Source organism: Pseudopodoces humilis, chromosome 7 (assembly GCF_049639895.1).
Source record: "Pseudopodoces humilis isolate 2021_Gansu_Grassland_sample_001 chromosome 7, ASM4963989v1, whole genome shotgun sequence".
NCBI classification, from domain to species: Eukaryota; Metazoa; Chordata; class Aves; order Passeriformes; family Paridae; genus Pseudopodoces; species Pseudopodoces humilis.
Genome location: NC_142206.1, coordinates 18,854,535 through 18,875,935, shown reverse-complemented (window position 1 = coordinate 18,875,935; position 21,401 = coordinate 18,854,535). Strand labels below are relative to the sequence as shown.

The 21,401-nt window shown below is 40.4% G+C and overlaps 1 protein-coding gene across 2 annotated transcripts in view; it reads right to left on the bottom strand.

Annotated features, from left to right (window-relative positions):
* The window catches only part of LRP5 (LDL receptor related protein 5), a 137,107-nt gene that overhangs the window by 17,327 nt on the left and 98,379 nt on the right, over nt 1–21,401 (bottom strand). For both annotated transcript variants that reach the window (XM_088057275.1, XM_005522381.3), the window contains exons 8-17: nt 17,739–17,955; nt 15,968–16,257; nt 13,767–13,993; nt 13,268–13,452; nt 10,715–11,038; nt 9,709–9,911; nt 9,203–9,414; nt 7,139–7,329; nt 3,501–3,710; nt 1,130–1,255 (exon numbers count right to left, since the gene is read on the bottom strand). In XM_088057275.1, coding sequence (XP_087913401.1) covers nt 1,130–1,255; nt 3,501–3,710; nt 7,139–7,329; nt 9,203–9,414; nt 9,709–9,911; nt 10,715–11,038; nt 13,268–13,452; nt 13,767–13,993; nt 15,968–16,257; nt 17,739–17,955 — 2,185 coding nt within the window. The remainder of the gene's footprint in view (nt 1–1,129; nt 1,256–3,500; nt 3,711–7,138; nt 7,330–9,202; nt 9,415–9,708; nt 9,912–10,714; nt 11,039–13,267; nt 13,453–13,766; nt 13,994–15,967; nt 16,258–17,738; nt 17,956–21,401) is intronic.

Sequence of the window (21,401 nt, the reverse complement as noted above, 5' to 3'; positions counted from 1 at the left end):
CACACTTAATGTTGCATTATGGTTGCACTTGGCAAGCACAAGCTTGCATTAAAAAAACTTGACAAAATCATTTGTAAGGATGTCCAGAACACGGACAAATGTTCTCCAGACAGCTTAGCTATTTTGAAACACTGGGTAGTGGCTGTTACTTGGACAGACAAGATGGGTTAAAAAGTTGTTGTGCAGGCTTAGTGAAAGATTAGAATAAAAAAAGTAAGACGCTGAAATAGAAGTCCCTGAATTTTTAGATTTATAGCTGAAGATCCAAAGGAGTGGAATGTGAGACTCACTCACTTGTCCACGTTGTGCAACAACACTACAGCAAGAAGTATAATTAGATTGATCCACCCTGCCCTCCCCATGTAACCACCACTACTCTAAAGCCACATAACGTGTTGTGGTCATGGGAAAGAAAACAGTTTATCATGGAAATGACTGTCCCATGGGAGTTCAGAGTTCAGCCAGAAAATGAAATCCACAGCAAAATAAATACATGAAACGAAGTCAAGAGGACCAACAGAGCCAAACAACTTAAGATATAATGCCTCCCAAAAAGAAACAATGTTTTGTGTTGAATCCCCTCTGCAAATGTAATGTTAAGAGTTTTTGAAAATGCTAGGATGGTAAAAGGCAAGGCTAAAGGAAAAGTCTACCATGTAGAAAGAGGAGAGCTACCTTAATTAAAAATAATCACAGTGGAGACTACATTTGATAAGTAGCCAGTACGGTGTTTCATGTTATGAGGCCAAATTAATTTCAAAGACTGGAGTCTCAAACTGTGGGAATCATAGGCACAATTTCTGCTGCTAGGTCATCACAGGTCGATGCAACATCATCTTATACACTTGTTTAAAGCACCAACCTGTCACATCATACAATACAAAAATCTCAGTAGAAGATGCAAGTATTTTAAGGTCAAAGAACATTCTGCTCAGAATGATAACTCACATGTGCCCAAAACCTCAAGCAGAAAACAGTGGTAGAACTACCAAAGACTAATTTAACACATGATGCAGCACAACATGTACAGAAAAACTGTGTGTAAATCCACATTTTGGACTGGAATCCAACTTCAGCTGCCACGTTTTTGATACAAATTGATTTAGCAGTGCTATTAAATGTAACTCACCTCCACATGTTAAGAGGTTCTGTAGAAGCACAAGGTGCTCAGGGCATGAACATCTTGGAGTTCCATCCCCTTTGGCAATGCAGATGTGTGAACACCCACCATTGTCACGGGAGCATGGATGCACAGCTGGTGAAACACACAAAAAGAATATTATATAGCATAAAAGAAATTATAACTATTCCTCATTAGGGCAAAATCAAAAACTACTCACAAACCACTTCTGTCTGAGTAACCAAGATTTCACTGCAAATTATTAGGAAGATACATGCAGGATTTTTCAGTTCAATGCTTGAAAGTTGATTTATTACTTCATAAGGACTAAATTTCTTCAAGTCATAGTAATAGAGCAGCCTGATCAAGTTGAAGATGCCCCAGCCCATTGCAGGGGGTTGCAACTGGATGACCTTCAAAAGGTCTCTTCCAGCCCAAACCATTCTATGATTCTTTCATATAGAGACCTTTCAAGAACTTCTGAAAATAATTTGGGAGCTGAGGTGAAGAGAACTGAAAAGGCAGATTTGAGAAGGCTGCATTTACATCTTACCTAGATATCTCACCTGCATTTCTAGGGTAGGCATCAAGAAATAATATGTTTCTGCAGAATGCCAACCTGCACAACCCTCAGGATTTATCCTTTAAAGTGCTATTAATATCTAGTGCCTCAATTTCCCTGTTCCTCACAAAACTGCAATATAGGCACAAAGATTTTTGGGTCTTTTTTTAAAGATAGGAAGATATGTGTTTGTGTTCCAAATCAGTTAACCAGAAGCACTGAGAGGTCCTAAAAGAAGGATTTTAATGAACGTTAGGTGGATATGAAACAGGCACAGAGATGGGAGGATGGATGGCACTGTCTGATGATCCCAGCCCAACAGAGTCAGAAGAGACTCAGTCCCTTCCCTGCTTATTCAGGCTGATAGCTGAGCATCTGCTGAAGCAATATGTGGGGCTAAAGCCTGTGTTGTGATGATGCATCAGTGCATTCTTTCCTGCTGCTCAGGACCAAGAATTTCCATGGGGAAGCAATTCTATAGATATCATAATTTCTCTGCCAAAGTTGTTTTCCAGCTGTCCAGGCTTCTCAGCAACCTGCTTTCTACCTTTAATAAATTTATTAGTTTAATATAGTGTTTGAGGCCTGAGTTGTTCACAGAAGTGCATGCATATATACCTGCATGTGCACATGTATATTTACTCCCCTGTTGTAACAGAAATCACCTATGTAGAAATTTTTCAGCTGCAAAAGAGGATTTCATTTCCCCATCTTAAATAAACACATGGGGTAAAAGCAACCTCTTTTTTTTAACACTGTTGAGAATTAAAGAAAAAAACAACTTTTTGCTTCAGTCAGTACTACCTTTGAAATGTACCAATATATGTGAAATGTGTGAAGTGGCACGAAGAAGAAAAGCTGGGTATTGTGAAAGAAAAGAAGAAACTCTGGGTCATGATTAATCCATAGAATCTACTACAGGTTAAATGCTTATGTTACCTTATTTGCAACAGCTTACCCACATTTTTGAACCCACAGTTCAAAAATACTTCCAGCCATCACAGACACTAATGTATGTGACAGAGTGCTTGTTGTGAAGTTGAATAATTTCTTCTGAAAATTAAAGCATTATACACCAATGTACCCTCCCTATATAAGACAACAGGAAACAAAGAGACCTGTTTCCCACATTTTTTTTGTGATTTTGTATTCTATTTTACAATCCTGTTAAGCAGGAGGAGTTGTAGGTTGTCATTTTGAGGAGTGACTACTTGAAGAGGTTTCTGCACTCTCCACCAAACCACAGTAATTTGGACCACTAGTCCAGGAAAAGAGCATCCTGCATGCATGATCCCTTTCAGATGTGAGCACCTAAAATGCTCCACCTCTGTTGGGAGAAAAATTCCATGTCCACAGTAGAACTCATTGTAGAAGCTTCCTCTCTGTTTTGCCTCCCTCACTGCAGGCTTTTACATCATCCACTGTGCCGAGTCAAACCAGACATACCTTTACACAGCAGTCAAAAGCACCTGGAGAAAAGGCAAGTACAATCCTCTTGGTTCTTGTTAGAGGGTTTTCCAAGACCTATTACTTGATTGTACTTAGAAAATTTACAACCAGAATTCAAGTAGCTTTTATACTGAATTCAGTGTCGTGTGAGCTTGTACAAAGCAGGTCACTCAGTGCCACGATATCACTAGCAGCTAGTCCCCTCAACAAGAAGGAGAAATTTGTTTCTCCTCCTCTCCTGCAATCCTGACTGGTCAAGTTGGAAGCATTCCATAGCTTATTTGAAGCCCATGGGCAATATTATTACAATATCCAGCTGGATGAGGACTTCAAGGTACAATGACCAAGACATTAGATACTGAAACTCACAGAATTCTTCCATATCAAGCTCTTCCACAGCATGAATGCCTGTTAGGTGAGCAATCCGGCCTTGAATTCTAGTCCTTTTGTACCCATTCACTTTCTCCACTCTCTCAATCATCTGCTGCTGACGATCAATCCAATACAAGTGATTCCCCAGCACAGTGAGTCCCATGGGCTGAAGAATGTTGGAGTCCTCCAGGGTCACGCGGTTGGCACCTGAGACCAACAAAAACAAAGACTTGTTTTACACCAGTCAACTTCTAAGTTATTCCTTAAAAAAACATGACAAAGCAACATCCCAACTAAAACCAAACCAAACCTTGGAGACAGTGAGCTACAAGGTCATTGACTTCATGTGTCTCTGCAGACCAGGGCTCTGCTTGTTCAGTCTCATCTCAGGTAAACACTACCAGGTTCCACGTCCTGAGGGCAGGCAGATACAACATGAAACCCAGCTCATCCCTGCACAGCCTGGCTGGTGTCATCCCTGCACAGCCTGGCTGGTGTCATCCCTGCATGATGATCCCTGAGCCAGCCATGCTCAGCCTCACACTGACATCTCTGTTATGTGCAACTGCGAGCGCTCCCAAAAGCTGACACACTCAGCTCTTAGGCCAGAAGTTCTACAGTGCACTTGCACACGGAGCAGTACATTTTTTCTGGAATCTATAAGCAAGAGCGAAATACAACCAATTTAGTTTCACTGCTGTTACTCAAATAAAACATTCATCATGCAAAGCAAGAGGCAAATACCAAACCTTGTCACAGCCTATGTGACAACCACAGATATGTGATCAAAAAAGAAAAGCTCTTAAAAAAAAACTCAACTTTTTATTTAGTAACCCACCAGAAAATCCAAACTTAAAGTGACCTAATATGCTCCTATAAATAGGAACACTGTCAAATGCTCAGGCTGTCTGCTTTATAAAAGTGTATAAAAATCTGCTTTAAGCCAATGAGTAAAAAAGAGGTCAAGTAAAAATGCATTTATTATCAGTTTTCACTTTAATTACTTGCAGTCTTCTACTGTGTACTGCCCTACACTTAAGAGCCATTTAATTATTGTTCTTATTATTCTTTTCTAGGGTGAAGAAATTCCAGACTATTCTATTAATTCACTGAAACCATTCTGACCCTCTGTATGGCTAAGTAACTGGATATATTTGATTTAAAAAATGAAAATTTAAAACAAAATCATAATGTGGTGCTACCTCTGCTCTTATAATTAATTTTGGAACTATGACCCTATGTCTGCTTGTATATAAAAAATATAAGTTTCTACACAAAATGAGATATAGAATCCACATAATAAAAATGCTATGAGAACTGGATTCAGCTAATTTGCTGCATAAATTATCCGGGGCTCAGCCAAGCATGAGAATGCAACATCAATAGGTTCTATTAGTTTTACACATGGACCTGTTAGAACAGCTCCAGGGGAGGGTCATGAAGATGACCAGAGGGCTGAAGCACCTCGCCTATGAGAACAGGCTGAGAGAGGGAGCTGGGGTTGTTCAGCCTGGAGGAGGCTCTGGGGAGACCTTAAAGGAACTTTTCATGATACTTAAAGGGAGCTTATAAAAAAGAGGGAAAGCAACTTTTTATGTGGGCAGATTGTAATAGGACAAGGGGGAATGGTTTTTAACTAAAGGAATTTAAAACGAACTTTTGGTCTAACTCCAACTGAAAAACTGTTAGATGGCTTTATAGTTCTTTCATCCTTCTCTGAAAGTCAAGAACTGGACATCTGAGGCTATTCTCTGATTTAGCAGGATGCTGTTTTAATCAGGGTACAGCACAAACTTCAGGAACCTCCATAACCATGTCACCTCTACAAGTCTACAATGGAATAAGGGTATCTAGACCAGTTTAACTGGCATGAAGGATGCTATACACAATTTTGGTCCCATTTATTCAGTAGCCTTAGTTTATGCTAGATAGCTTTTCCTAACACATGCCCATTTTAAAGTATTTTGCTCAGAAAATACTATTCATAGGAAGTAATTCAAATCAACATCACTTTGGCTCTCAAATTTCTTCTGAAGTTGTAATGCAAGACTGAAAAGCATTTTAAAATAAAAATATGCTAGTAACTCATTAAAAAATCAACATCTCAGTGAATCAAAGTACAGTGAACTCAACTCTATATATAGCTATATATATATATATATATATATATATATATGTAGCTCACTATAACCAGAGTTTTCTGGCTACAGATACATGTCTCTCTAGTACATAAACATTGTTTTCTTTTAATCCTGTAGCTTCCCCCTGCTTTTATATTACTTATAAGTTTTGATTCTTTGGCTGTGACTGGATATAATTTCTATACAATTTTACCTGGTGCCTCTTCCATCTCTCTTGGATACCACTCCAGCATACTTGCATAACATGAAGCCTTGCCATCTTGTCATTTTACTTTTAAATGTCTTCCTGTATCACTTCTTTTATCACTAGAGAATATCTCTCAATATCTCTGATGCATTTTGTGTTATGTGTCCCAGTCACCTTTTCTTCTCAAATGTGGTTTGTTTCATAGGTCAAGGTCCTGTCTTCCTCTTATCTTCTTTTCTCCTACAAATTTTTGTAGGTTCTCTGATGTCTATCCTGTACTAAACATTTTGTGGCTGCTCAGGCAGTTTGACAATACTCCCCTATTCAGCTTGGTAACTGATGAAAGACTGTTCTACCTTCCCATCTGCAGCTTCAATGTTTTTATCCCCTTTGGAAGAGTCTGACCTTGAGCCGGTTTTAGGTGCTCAAAAGCAAACTTGTAGAAAGGTGAACAATTTTCTGCTATTTTAGTTCATTGCTTCACTGCAACACAAGGGAAGGATGTGACTACATGGCAAGAAGAGTCAGCAAAACTGGAGATTCAACCCTCTATGGCATGTACCAATCACTATAACAGCCCAGCTTGTATTCCTTCATACTTGTTCCCTTCTCTGTTCCCTCTCCTTTATGGGTTTCACTTTTCATCATGGATGATGATGAGAGAACAAATCAAGAGACAGAAAGTAGGGTCACAGCATCCTCTGTTCTATACTGCTCACCAGAGCAAATTTCTCCACATTTTCAGCACCATCAAGTGCTTTTGAAAGCCAATGATGCACTGTGCTCTCTAATACCCATGAGGTGCTATTGCTTTGTATATGGAGTAATGCTCTATATTACTAATGTGGGAAAACAGCAATGAGCTGGCATCTCTCCATTGTGTTGCAACAATGCTATTTCAGATGAGCTGTCTTATCACCCAGATTAGAAAAAAACCCATTGCCCTTTCTTTTGTTTTTTGTTTTTTTAAACTAGCTTGATTCACTAAACAGTAAGCTCCAGAGAAAGAAAAATTGAAAAGTATGCACATTTTCAAACCACTAAGGAAAAAAAGGGGTTCCATGACTAACAACGCTTTCAGAACATATCAAAAGTCAAATGGCTGTCTTAGAGGGTGCTAATCACTATAGTCATGTCTATTCTCATTACATCAAAGATGGGAGTCCACCAGCAATTGCTGTCTGCAACTGCGCACACAGAACTGGCAACGGTGGTGATGAAAGTCACCAGGGTCAGCATCAAAGAGGGAATTGATGTCCTGGACATGCTAACACTGTGCTGCAAACATTTATCTTCACACCACATACCTGACAGGTCACAGCTCTCGATGCGCTTCAGATCTGCATCTACCCAGAAAAGCTTTCCAAGTTTGTTGTCAACCACCAGTGCTACCGGCCGGATCAAGCCAGTTGTAAAAAGCACTTCTCTCTCTGTGCCATCCAGGGCTGCACGCTCAATCTTGGGAGCTCTCTCCTGCATGTTGGTGAAGTACATGTACCTGAGAACAGAGACAGCACAGCTGAACTGGAAGCTCCAGGGACAGTCCATTCCCCTTTGCGCGCACCGTCTTGTAACCCACGTTACAAGTGGGATTGGTTTCACAGGCATGGCTGGGGTGACTGCTCCCGGGTGCAAAGATCCAGAACCAAACATCTGCTAACTGACACACTCAGCCTGAAATTAACAGGATTTATCACCAGGCCATAAAGGGCTTTAACACCACTGCACCAGCAGCACTGCTCCTGCACAGATTGGGGGTTGTAAGAGACTACCACTGACTTTCTGCAACTCTCTGTGGGTAAAGCTGTCCCCACTTACAAATCAAAGTCCAGAAGTTCTTTCTGACAAAAAAACATTAACTGCCACCTCCTCTCCTTCTAGGTTACCTTTCCTTCTCAGCAAGTAAAATTTTCTACCAAACTTGTGAAAAGATAACAGAACAACTGAGGATGGCATGTTCCTGACATCTTAGTTCCATGAATTTTGTGTGTCTGTCTAAGCTAGTTTAGTTGCAAACAAAAGCAGTCTCTGCCCTCCTCATGCACAGAAGAAAAAGGGTTTGTGCATCCCCACAATGAACTGAGACCTCTTTAAAGGAAGAGTCCGCTATTTGTTCAGTGGTGAGTAACATGGGCAAGCTCTCCAACAACATGGGCTGCATTGCTGCACAGCCTTTCCTTACGGCACACAGAGGGAAGGCAGCAGTCAGAACATGCAGCCAAGGGAGAGGTGGAGAAGTTCTGCATGTAACCATGGCAGAAGTTGTTGAAGATCACTCATTCAGCTCTCCCAGCTAGTCACAGTGTTTAACATAGTGTCTTCCTCATTTCTCCTTCTTCAGTTTATAAATGGATTTAGCAGTAAATCTCTTGAAAACCTGACTAGGAAAGTTGAGAGTTTTAGAGATCAACAAGCCCAAACTCCCATTTTAATGGAGAAAGCAGATAAGCTTTTATAAACACAAACTATATCCAAGCGACTTAGTCCCAGTAAGATTAGGATCTTTCCTCTAATCCCCCTCTCCCCACAGCAACTTTTGAACTGTGCATAGTACACTGGTATAAAACACTGGTCCTGTAAATGCTCCAGAGTCTCTGGGTACTACTATATCCATGCAGTTGTGAAATATTGTCATTCAACATCTGTCAAGCACATGGTAAGCCATTTAGCAGTAAACTGGGATTTAAGCATCTAACTTATTAAAGAAAACAGTAAGGGACCATCTTTGATATCTAAGAAGAAAGCTACTAACTACCAGAAGCAGAGAGAGTGTCTGTTGAATCTAACCAAAACTGCTTTGCAGCAAAACAACATATTTTCCTCCTGTGGGAAATCACTCTAGTGCATCCTACCTGCTTCAATTCATTTCAGAGGTTTTTAAGATAGACATTACAGCAGAACTAACTTAAAAATGTATGGAACGTTAAGAAGTTTAAGTGTTTATGCTACTACAATTGCAGAAATAATTGTATCAAATTAGAGGCTCCTTTCTTTACCCCTGGAAACATTTGTTTTATGATGACTAAACATTTATGATCCAGATTCTGAGGTGATACAGACTCTCTTGTTTTTCCTGTTAGGTGGCAAGGCTGTGCATCCACACAGAGAACAGGACAAGGTGGTTTTACTTCACTGTCACCACCTGGGCTAGTGCCTCAGACATGGCTGTGAGAACAGAGGCAGAGGAAAGAACAGGAAGACAAAGCTGGATACCTTCAGAACCCAGAACTGGATAAGCAGTCACCTACACCCTGAACAATATTCAAAACTTCTCTTTGCAAAAACAGACAGATTCAGCACAAGGTTCCCACAGGCAGAGCTGGCACGAGCTCCCACGAGCGCTCTGTACAAGGTGCAGGAAGGAAGCTCACCCTCGCTCTGCGTTCACTACGATGGCTCTGGGCCTGTCGTGGTCCCCTCGCAGCACCATCCCGATGGATTCGCCGTTCAGCCGGTGCACGTTGACAGAATTTGTGGCCTCACAGGTCCAGTACAAGGTGTGGCTGTAGATATCAATGCTGAGGTCGTGTGGCTGCTTCTCCGGGTTCTGACTTTGGTTTGGGGTACTCATTACAGTGAAAGGCTGCAAGACAACACACGGGCAATGATTTCCAGCCATTATTCTGGTGATTGAATGAGGAACACTGATTGCACAGAAAGCATTGTTTACCTGCTTGATGGTTTAGAAAGCCCTCAAACCACAATCCTAAAAACATTCAGTAACTCTCATATATAAATAGGATATCCATAAGTAAGTGCTGACAAGAGCAGTGACAGTGATGATTCCTTGGTATGGCAGATAGAAGAGGAAGGTCAAGCATAAAGTAAAACCACACAAAAAGTCTGACACAAAATTATATACAAGATGTACACTTGCCTGGGTGCCATCATCTTTGGCTCTTTTTATAATATTCTGGCGTCCATCCACCCAGTAGATCAATTTATCTAAGGGATCATAATCAATAGCCTTGACATTCCTCAGACCATGCATAGGTAGGATGATATCTGGGCTTTGCTGATCATCAGGTATCATCCTGCTGATGGCAGATTTCTGGCTAAATAGTAGGAAACTGGCTGGGGCTGAAACAAGCCAAAACAGAATGCATGAGGAAGTACGATTTCCAACAATATATCCCCACAGAAGAAGGACAATATATAGAACAAAGTCACAAAGAGACACAAATATATTCACAATGAAAACTGAATAACTCATAACTAGAGATTTTTGCCATAAAGCTGAAATGTTTCTTTCTATACTTATAGAAGGAGATCAGGTTAAATCTGCAGGACATGCCTTTCAAAAACTCACCCTTTCATTCAGTTAAAATTGCCTTATATGTTACTATGCACCCATTTTCTATTCATGTGCCATTTTTACTAGAAACCCAAGTTCCTACTGGACAACCAGTCAACTGGCAGGCTCATAATATCACATGCAGGGAGAAAACAAACTTATATGTATTTCAAGTGCATCTGCAACCTGGGCAGACTACTTAGGAGTTAGACTACTGAGTGTTATTTTAGCTGACTTTATCAAACATGTAAGAGAAAAATATATTTTTTGTTGGTAATTTCTTTTCTGCCCACCTACACACCTAGGTAAGGAGTGGGAAAGCTTCACTCACACAGCTGAATCACCTAGAAAGCACTTCTGGTAAAACAAGAAAGACCAGGCTTTACAGCGCTGTCATTTCTAAGACTTGAAATACAAATCTTCAAGCCTAGTACATGTCACAAAAATGAATATAAAATTCCATACTCTGTCCTCATATTCAAAGATCACTTTTAAAGCCAGAACCTTCGGAACGCGCTTAGGACCCCTTTCCTTTTGCACCTGGGAGCCACAAGCACTGAAGAAACCGGTAGCAAGTAAAAAGACTTACAACTACAGTTCCTGCTGTTGGGATCCAAGGTGTAATGAGCAGCACAGCCACACCTAAATCCATTTGGGATGGCAAGGCACAAGTGACCACAATGGCCATTATTCTGCACACAGTCATTCAAGCCATCCTGACGAGAAGAATGGAAGACCAATATATCCATCACAAAATCCAGATGGCCCTGAATAAGTGTCCTGTTCTTCCCACTGGTCTTGTCTGCTCTTTCTATGCTGTGAAGATTCCAGTCTGTCCAGTAGATGTAGTCACTGTACTGGGTTAATCCAAATGGATGAGGTAGATCATCTGCTATGATTACTCGTGCTTGTCCTGCAAAAACAAGGATAAGCAGCTAAAGGACAATTCCTATGGCATAAAATGAGGAGTGTGGCTGGCATGCAGAAAAATCTTTTTCTTCTTTTTAAAATAAAACCTCATTTTCCAAATCAGCATCACAAGAATCTTTGTTGAGTAGTATCTGCTCAAGTGGTAACAAACTGTTGCATTCAAAAGCCCTGCCTTGATACCCTCTTGCCAAAAGAGCAATTTGAAATTATGCCAGTGTATTGTAATGTAAATAAATACTACTTCATATGTCTCATGCTTATCAACCCAAGCAGACATTGAAAAACATGTCCTAGAATACTATCAGCTCCAGTAATCACTTAGGCCAATAAAAAAGCCATTAATCTGCATGAAAACAATAACAAACTTGAGATTCACAGAGAAACTGCGATGTGAAATTATGGTGCTTCACTCAAGAAACAAATCTTCTGTAGTGCAATTTAACATGCAGCTAATCCCAGGAGTTTAGGAAACCATTTGTTTGGCAGAAATCTCAATACTCCCACATTCAGTGGCTCAGTTAGCAACATTTACAACAGATTTAACACCTTCCAGAGCATGGTCTCTGACAGAGATCCATTACTGAAGTAGATAAAGTCTTACTGCAAACCACCTTCCTGAACACTTTAAAGCATAAACCTCTATGAACCTCTGCCATCAAATGAAGATGTAAGCCTTTAGCAGCACCATCTCCTCCTGTCTCAAACATCCAATGCTAGAATCTACAGAATACCTCACTTTTCTTCCTCTTCCCTACTTTCCATTTCACCAAGACTTGAGAAAGAATAAAATATCTGTAAATGAGAACATGAGGCCATTTCCTTATAAGCCACCAGACCTAAATATAGAGGCAACTTTCCCATGTAATTTTTAGGCATCTAAATTCTCCAAGTTAGGGGTCCTGCATGCTCTCAGGGACTTCTTAGAGCAATTCTAGTCCATAGTGATGAATTCAGGAGAAAGACTCTTCTGAAGGAAGCAAGCAAGCTGCATAATTGAATTTTCATAGTAGATGGAAGAAAGCCTCCCAAAAGTGTTATTTTTTTTTTTCCCTTCTGTTCATAATGTCCAAGATTAAGCTGGAGCGGCACTCACTCATCCACTTTGTGCTTTACTCATCCTTTAACTGATGAGCCCACTTGTTACAAGTCTACCTGAGCCTTCATAATCTGCTGACTACAAAGACATTGTACAACATAAAAGTGAATGGGCACAAGTCTATGGGCCCTGATGGGATGCATCCCAGGGTCCTGAGGCAACTGGCTGATGAGTTTGGCAAGCCACTGTCCATCGTATTTGAAAAGACATGAAGTTGACAGTGACTGGAAAAAAAGGGAAACATTACTCCTACTTTTAAAAGGAGGGCTCAGGGAACTACAGACCTGTGAGCCTCACCTCTGTGGCTGGGAAGATCATGGAACAGATCCTCATGGAGGCAATGCTAAGGCATGTGCAAGATGAAAGGATGATCTGACACAGCCAGCACAGCCTCACTAAGGGCAAATCGAGCCTGACCACCCTGGTAGTCTTCTACAATGGAGTCACTTCAGAATCTCAGAATTCTGAGGCTATGCACACAGAATGACACCTTAAAAAAAAAACAACCCTCTCTAAAAATACCTTTTCATGGATTTAAAAAAAAACACAACCCAAACAAAAATCCTAGTTGCAGTGAAATTGTGTATATTGTCAATCAGAGCACACCCCCTGTATGTACAAACAAAATTCCAATGGAAAACATGAGAATGTGTAAAGTTGTATCTGAAACAAACTGTAGGAGTAGCTGTACAACCCTTCAGCCTCTACAAAATGCAAGAAGTATTTTGGTTTAGGACTAATACAACTGATCTGAAGTCAGAAGTAAGAGACAGTACTTCAACAGAATATTAGTGTCCAGGGATGCTTTACAATGAACCTGTAAGTTGTCCTCACTTTGAGAACTCGGAGGCCATCTCTGCTTTGGTACAACACAGTTTCACACCAATAGAGAGAAATGACATCTTAATCTCACCACCATTATAAATCATCATACAGTTATTAATTTATGAAGGTTTTTTAAATTTTCTCTCTCATTAACTCTCCATTTCCTTTTATAAGAAAGTATACACACAGATTTACTACCAGTTATATTGTTCAAATTTCGTATTTTTCAATTCCTTTACTATGGCCAGTGTGTGTTTCTGTACTGGTTGGTGTAATACAATATTAGATTACCCAGCATATTTGATGACTCAATCATGCTTGTGTCTAAGTCAGTCCAGTAGAGCCTTTGGTCCACATAATCAATAGTGAGGTCATTGGCACGCCCCACTTTGTCCACCAAAGTGATGCTGTTTGTCCCATCCATGTAGGCTCGAACAATCCTGGGTTTACCTCCCCACTCAGTCCAGTACATGTATCTGCAATGAGAAGTGCAACAAAAACAGGATATCAGCCAGCTATAGCTGCATGTTTTGCTTTTCTAAATTTATTTGCAGCACTTGAAAAAAAAAACAAACAACAAAAACCCACATTGTTATGTGCACCATCACGATAATCCCTTTTTTTTTTTAAACAAAAGGCAGGATAGTATTTTTGACAATTATAATATTTTCATTGTAACCCATAGGTTTATTGCCTTTTCAAAGACACTGAAGAAACAGAGCTGTCCTAAATGACTTGCTATGTACAAGAACACCCACACAAAGCTTTGAAAGACAACAAAGTCCCTTACCCTTTGGTGGGATCAAGAGCCAGAGACCTTGGGTTGTCCAAGTCCTTCCACACAAGGACCTGCCTATACTGTCCATCCAGGCGGGCGACTTCGATGCGGTTGGTTCCAGTATCTGCCCAGTAGAGGTTCTTTCCCATCCAGTCTACAGCCATTCCCTCAGGATAATCTAGCCCAAACTCAATCACATGTTCAACAGAGCTCCCGTTCATGAAAGCTCGGCTTATGGTCTGGAAAACAATGGTGTAAAAATATTACAGTGCTTATGGATACCCCAGTGAAATAATAAGGAATAATTATCATGAAGTTTGGTGTACAAAAAGAAATTAGTACAAAAAAAATCCCCAGTCATTGTTACTTTTTAAACAACTAATTTCTGTTGTCAAAAAAGACATAGAAATTCTCAAGAGAAAAGCACCTGAATTTTCAGAAAGCTAGTGGTTTCTGATAGCCAGACCAAGACATCTGAAAAGGACATGATTTTCATAAAGCAGTAGATAGCTGCAGATTATTCCTTGATCCCTCTCCCTCTCTTCTATTTGCACAGAAGAAGCTGTTTTTAAAAATTATTTAGTTTGCGGTAATGTTTCAAGTCTCAGAAACACATCTCAGTGGCATCCAAATTAAATTGTTTCTCACAATCAGTCATCTGGAGCATGTTTACTGATCCAATCTACATTTGAGTTATACACACTCATCAAAATAAGTCATAGGGCAAGGACTGCACCCATATATAAATAAGTCACTCCTAACAACAGTGAAACAACCCCCAGGTAAACAGTAACTTCCAGGACCAAATACACACCCTTGCTTATCAGTCTACATGCCTACCAATATTTCCGCTATTGATTTCTTAATAATTTGATGCACGAATGTGTAAGGGTCAGAGACATTTTATACTTTTAAAGGTAAAAGTCAAACCCTGACAGTGTAGTTTTTGAAAATGCGTCCTCCTATAACCAGAGGCAGGCAGAGATCAGGGAAGTGGTGGTCACCAAAGGAAAGGGAGATGACTTTGAGCTCTCAAGTTGTAATACCTGCTCCTGAGCAGCTAGATGTGGGGGACAAGGGGAACGAGAACCCAGAGGTGTTGGAAGATACCTGGTATGTATATGAAAATACAGTATGCTGGAAAATTCAGGAGGCAACAAACAAGTGAAATGTTTTCCAGTCCGGCACAAAGTGAGACAGATCTACTCACGGATGCAGCTGAAGTAATGTGCTTTCCAGTATAAATGGTTAAGATGTCCGTAACACCTGCCCTCCACGTGCTTGTGTGAGATTTATTTAGTAACTGTGTCTACACTACACTAATTTATTACACTGGCACTCTCCCTGAAGCAATGGTATCCACGCCACAAGCAGCACTGTTAACACTGAAGCACAGCCCTCATTAGTCTTCACAGAGAGGCTATGGAAACTGCCTGAGCCCTGCAGGCTCCAAAAGTAGCTTTGCCATGTTATGCCTTGGCCACACTGGCAAGGAAACTCTGATTGCTCTTGGAAAACCTTTTAAGAGTCAGAATAGAATAATTTCATTCCAGTGAAGTGAATCTGTCATTTTCTGCCATATACTTGGTTCACTTCAAAAGGCCTAGTAACACTGATGAAGAGCACAACCCTCACTTCAGCACGCACCTGGATGTCTACCGAACATCACAGGAAATGTGTTCTGGGGAGCACACTGAGATAGAACTAGGGGCAGGTGGGCCCTTAACAGTGTGGAGGAGACTGGATAAGTTCTCTGGCTTTTTCTGTGCCAAGCTGGAGCCACAGACTAACAGCAAACAATCCAAAGTTACTTGTCAAATGTTAATACTAAGTACAATTGTCTTTCAAATTAAAACTGGAAGCAGATAGAAAACTCAGGGGGCTGCTGGGCTCAATGTTTAAATTACTCTCTGACATAAAATCAGCTTTTCTAGAGCAGATACATATATGGATGCAACACATCCAGCATCCAAGATTTAGGCATTGGGTACGAGCAGCCCACACCACTCTGGATTTTTATTTGAAGCAGGAAGATGCCTGTCAGCCTACTGTGCATTCAGCAATGCAACTGTCTTCATCTCCAAGGGTCTCCTTGGATGCAATTCAATGACAACACTGGCAACTGCAGGACAGATCATGTAACAGAGACCTTTGTTAGATCAAAGTAACTGCTCTGTGGCTTTATATTCAAGGAATTCACACGTCAGTAATACCTTCAAACTAACATCAGTCCAATAGATTCTGTTATCAGAGACATCAAAATCCAGAGCAGAGGCTTCCTTGACTCCAGTAAGAGGAATAGCAACATCATTATTATTGGTTTCAAGGGAAATCCTATGAATTGCTGCTCTGCTTGTGAAAACCAAGAAGGCTTCAGGAATGATGCAAGTCTTCATGTCACTCAACAGCTCAAGGCCAATGGGACAGGCACACCTGGCCTCCTGGGGTGTAAAGAAACACAGATGGCTGCAGCCTCCATTGTTCTCTGCGCATGAATTAGTTCCTTTAAAAAAATAAATAAACAAAACAACAAACCAGAACAGATATTAGTGCATTGAATTAGTTCCTTAAAAAAAAAAGCACAGAAAAAACAACAACAACTAAAACAAAACACGTATTAGTGCATTGTAAAGGTAAAAGGGAAACGAGAGCACAGGGGGTTGAGCAAAAACATAATATAATTTTCCAAAATAAGTTAACACTATGGGCTGTCAGCAGGGAATTCTGAAAAAAAAAAAAAAAAAAAAAAAAAGAAAAAAAGCACTCCAAATGGATTCTTTCTGTCTACCCAGGATTACAAAGCTGGACCTATTCCTCCTATTGTACAAATACCATCTACAAACAGATCTTCCTTGTCTCCCCAAAAAATTAAATTCATTCACTGAAAACAAATAATTAATTATCTAGTTTTCACCAAGTACTCCATCTTTGTATCTCTTTGAAATCACCAGCTTTTACAAGTGTTCAGTGATACAAAAGGGTGAGAAAAGAGCTGGATAATCGCAGCTCTTTCTCACCTGTTTAATTTAAAGCTGAGAAGATTCATTAGCAGAAGCAGTTCCAACAAGATCACCACAATCTCACACTTATTTGTTCATGTGATGGGGATGGAATGTGTAGGGGAAGGTAAGGAACAACACATAAATGAGTGCCTCTCTCCATCTGCTGGAACCAAGAATTGAGGTATTTTAAGAATGTTACCACACACACACACACAAAAAATTCTCAAAGATCAGTCTCAACCAGGGTTCTTTTCCCTTTTTTAGGGCATACATATTTCAGACTGATGCCATTACTCCATTGCAACTCTTCTCAGTAATTTTAACAGCTGACTAATGAATCTGTTTATTGCTGTGCCCAAATTCCAGTGATCCAGGTAGCTGGAAAATCTGTGGTGCACCGAAGCCAGGAGGTCCTGTGACACACTTGTTGCACAGTGCCAGCAGAGGACTCAAAACATTGGCTGCACCTTTCAGAGATGCAGTGGAAGGACATGGAGAGCCAGCTTCTGATACTTTGCTAAGGGCAGGTTTTAGTTGTTAGGATTTAGGTACAACTGAGGTGTTAAGAGTTAATATGTAAGTGCCACATGCTTTGGGGCAACGTTGTAATGGTGACTGATTGTGCCTATGCCACCCAACAAAGCATTCTGATAACTGAATATCATAGGACTTTGCTCTGGAAGGAAAGAGCAGCAGGAAAGAGAGCATTTCTGTGAGAATAATGATTCCTGTAGCATAGAGGAATAAAATCCTCATAAAAAATTCAAGGAGTGTAGTGAAAGCTGTGGAAAATTTATGTCACTAAAAACTGCAAGCAAATTCCTTTGCAACACTGTATTTTCCCAATTTTAGAAACAATAGGTGCCATTTTCCTTTCAAACCCATCAGATCACAGTTACTCTTACAAGTGATCAACAGCTGCTTAATGAAAGCAAGGCCATAAAAGACTCCTACAGACCCATGCTATGTTGCCCATGCTTACCAAACACTTTGGTGACACTCGTTGCCTTAAGGCCCATTAAATCCGGCAGCTGATCAATAATGATGTCTCTGCTGGCCTTTATCTTGTGAACTCTTTCAATACTTCGTCTCTGCCAGTCAGTCCAGTAGATGTAGTCCCCCAGCAGTGTGAACCCAAATATATGTGGAAGCTTGTCTTCTAAGAGGGTTTTCCTCATTGTTCCATCAACATTTATGACCTGTGGAATGCCCAAAAGAAAAGGAAAAAATAAGCTCCTCTAATGTGGGTACAATTAAAACAGCAATATCAACAGCTACTTCTATACAAAAACCTCTTGATATTCCCAGCATGTTCTTTCCATGATCTGTGACTGAGTTTTTAAATAGCTCCCTCTTAGCTATTATTTGGAAATTGTTTATTCAGACTCATATTAAACCTATACCTTGTAGGTGATTATGCTCCCTTCATTGTGCCATGCTTCTATTTTCTTGTGATTTAAGGATCTAACTTTTCAATTTCTAAGTGTGTAATTTTTTTTACAAATATGTATAATTCTAATGTAGTAGAATATTAAACCATTAAATGCCTAAACGTGGGCAGTCAAAATCAACCATCACTTATACCACAACTTAATAGAGTTGTAAGGCTCTGTTCATATACAATAAACAGCAGAAGCATCTAAAAATATTTTTTTAACATGATCACATGACAATTAACACATATTTGTAAACTAGCATATGAATTTCAGTGTGTTCATGCACACAGAGTAGATATCCAAATAAATTTAAAAATGAAATCTCCACTTTAAAACCTTACAATACTCTACAGATTTGTGAAAACAATATGCATTTAGATTTGATTGGCCATAAATTAAGTTGAGCCTGTTTTGCCTATAACAGGAACTGCTGAGTGATCTTTCCCTGTCCTAATCTTGATCCACAAGCCCTTCATTTCATTTTCTCTCCCCTGTCCTGCTGGGGAGTGGAGTGACAGCTGCTTTAGTGGGCACCTGGCACCCAGCCAGGGCCAACCCACATGAGGGATGTGCACTGGATTTTCCAGCAACCACCAGCCAAACAGCAGAGGTGAGCAGTCAGCTACTGCTACAACTGCACCCACCCATGCTGTGCACAAAAATCATCCCTATAACAGATGTGAATTTGAATGGAGGCTACAATGTACACCTCTGGACTCCTTCCAGACAAAAAGCCTCCTGCTGGAGACAGTTAAAAACATCACTGGCATTCCTACAAACTAAGTTCCAAGGGAGCTGTGTATCAGCCCATCAACTTATGATTATTCTACTAGTTGATGGAGTAGCAGAGACTGAAGATTAATATCTTTTTATTTTGTTAAGCTAAATAGAGTATGTTTAAAAAAAAAAAAAGAGAGGAAAAAAAAAAAGGCTGTATCGGTGGTTAAAAGCCAAATGGTTCTGCAATTATGTCATTGCATCATGTCCAGGCAAACCCCAAATGCTCACTTATTTAGAACACTATCAGTCCCACAGGCAACACTGCAGGTTCAAAAGTTCGTCACGCATACTCAGGTGCTGGAGCCAAGCTCGTGCCACACCAAGTAAACAGGACACCATTTCCCTTACAACACTGCATCAGCAGAATGAGGATGAAACTTCCACGTTTCCATCTGCTTTTACAGAAATGGACAGTGGAAGTTCAAATACTAGAGCTGCTGACTAAAATGTACAAGAGAAGATTGAATCCGAGGATGCAGACCCATTTATTGAAACCCATGCACGTCTGGGGATATTGCAGACACCAAGCCGTCGAATGTCAGGAATCTTATGAGGTTCAAGAAGGCCAAGTGCAAGATGATGCACCTGGGTCAGGGCAAACCCTGGTATTGATACAGGCTGGGGTATGATGGGATTGAAAGCAGCTCTGCTGAAGATGTGGGCATGCTGGTGGGTGAAAAAAATCTCCATAGGGCAGCCATATATGCTCATGGCCTGGGAAGTCACTCATATCCTGGCCTGGATCCAAGGCAGCGTGGCCAGCAGTAGAGAGCTGATTCCTCCCCTCTACCCTGCCCTGGGGAGGCCCCACCTGGAGTGCTGCATCCAGTTTTGGGGTCCCAGTACAAGAGAGACTGAGAGCCAGTTCAGAGGAGGGCCACAAAAGTCATCAGGGGGCTGGAAGACTTCTGTTATGAAGAAAAGCTGAGGAATTGGTGGTGCTCACCCTGGGGAAGCAAAGAGTGACCTTGCTGCAACACTCCCAGATTATTAGGCTGTTCAACATAGTGAGAATGGAGGTCCAAAATGTGGAAGCAGACAGCAATAAAATGTTTAATAGCTTACATTTTGGCTAAAAAAATGATGGAATAAATGTTTGCTGTCTCCCTCTCCCAAACATCCCTCCCCAAAACTATGGGGAGAACACCTACAAATCCAAGCAGGCTTCCCTTCATGCAGAAAGGGCAGCTCTGATTTGGAGGATCTTTCTGTGCTGAGACATGGCAACAAGCAGGAAATGCTAACTCTCTCCCTGAGATGATCTTATAATAGGAGCCAGGGCAAAGCTTGAACAGGGAGGTGTCACATACAGGTCAATGCAGGTGTATGTGCACAGTCTTTACTTCAAATTTTGCTGCCATCCACCTTCCCAGAGATACAGCTCCACTCTAACATATGAAATGAAACCACAAGGATTCAAAGTAAAAATCTACAAACATGCCTCACAATATGGCCAAAAGCACAACTCCTTTTATTAAATGAACACTTCCCATTTCTTCCAAGGGACTGGAATAATCCTCTCCTTTCCAAATTCAAACATCTTCTCAACTCAACAGACCACTAAGTCTGTGGAAACAGCACATCATCTAAATATTTACCATGTTGTTCTTCTGCTGGTGATATTGGGACTGCAAGAATCTTTATAATGTACATGTACAACATGGAGGAAAGACAAGAAAAAATAATAAAATACCACATTAACTCATCTTTTAATATCTGACAACTAAGATCTGCTGACTGCAGACAAAAGGGAAGACTTTAAGGTGCAATCCTTATAATTTAGCACAAATTTACTAGAATAGGCTTTATTCTACTCAGGGTTTTTTTCTCTCTCTGTAAGTGATAAATTGATCTCAAAGGATAAATGAAACACTAAATGTGTTGTGCTTTGCGCACGAAACACTGAAAGTTCCCCTTGAACAGCGTCACACACTGAAAGCCCCTGATTAGTCTCAAGACTTCAATGACAAATCTCCTAATGAGGCCTTGCCAAGCTCAGCTAAAATCTGTTGTGGGCAAAGTGAAATCAACATCAAACGCCTTAATGAACTGGATTACACAAAAAACACGAGAAGATGGTAAGGCGTGATTTTTTTTTTTATATGCTGCTGCAATGTATGCAAAATGATTTTACAAATATTTCTAAATATAACACTCAAAAGCTCTTGGCTCTTTGAAGAAGATTAAAGTAAAACAATGCAATTAAATTCTACACATCAGCATGATTCATGTAGTCAAGCTGTATTTCAGGTGCATCTATGAAAAAACCAGCTATTCAGCATAGACACAGGACATCTTTTGACAGAACTACAAAGAGACCTCTAAGACCTTATCCCTATATTTCAGTCACCAAGATAAAACAAAATTTATTCGATTGCTAAAGACAAAGGTGTAGTCAAATGAAAATCAGTTCTGGGGCTAGCTAAATC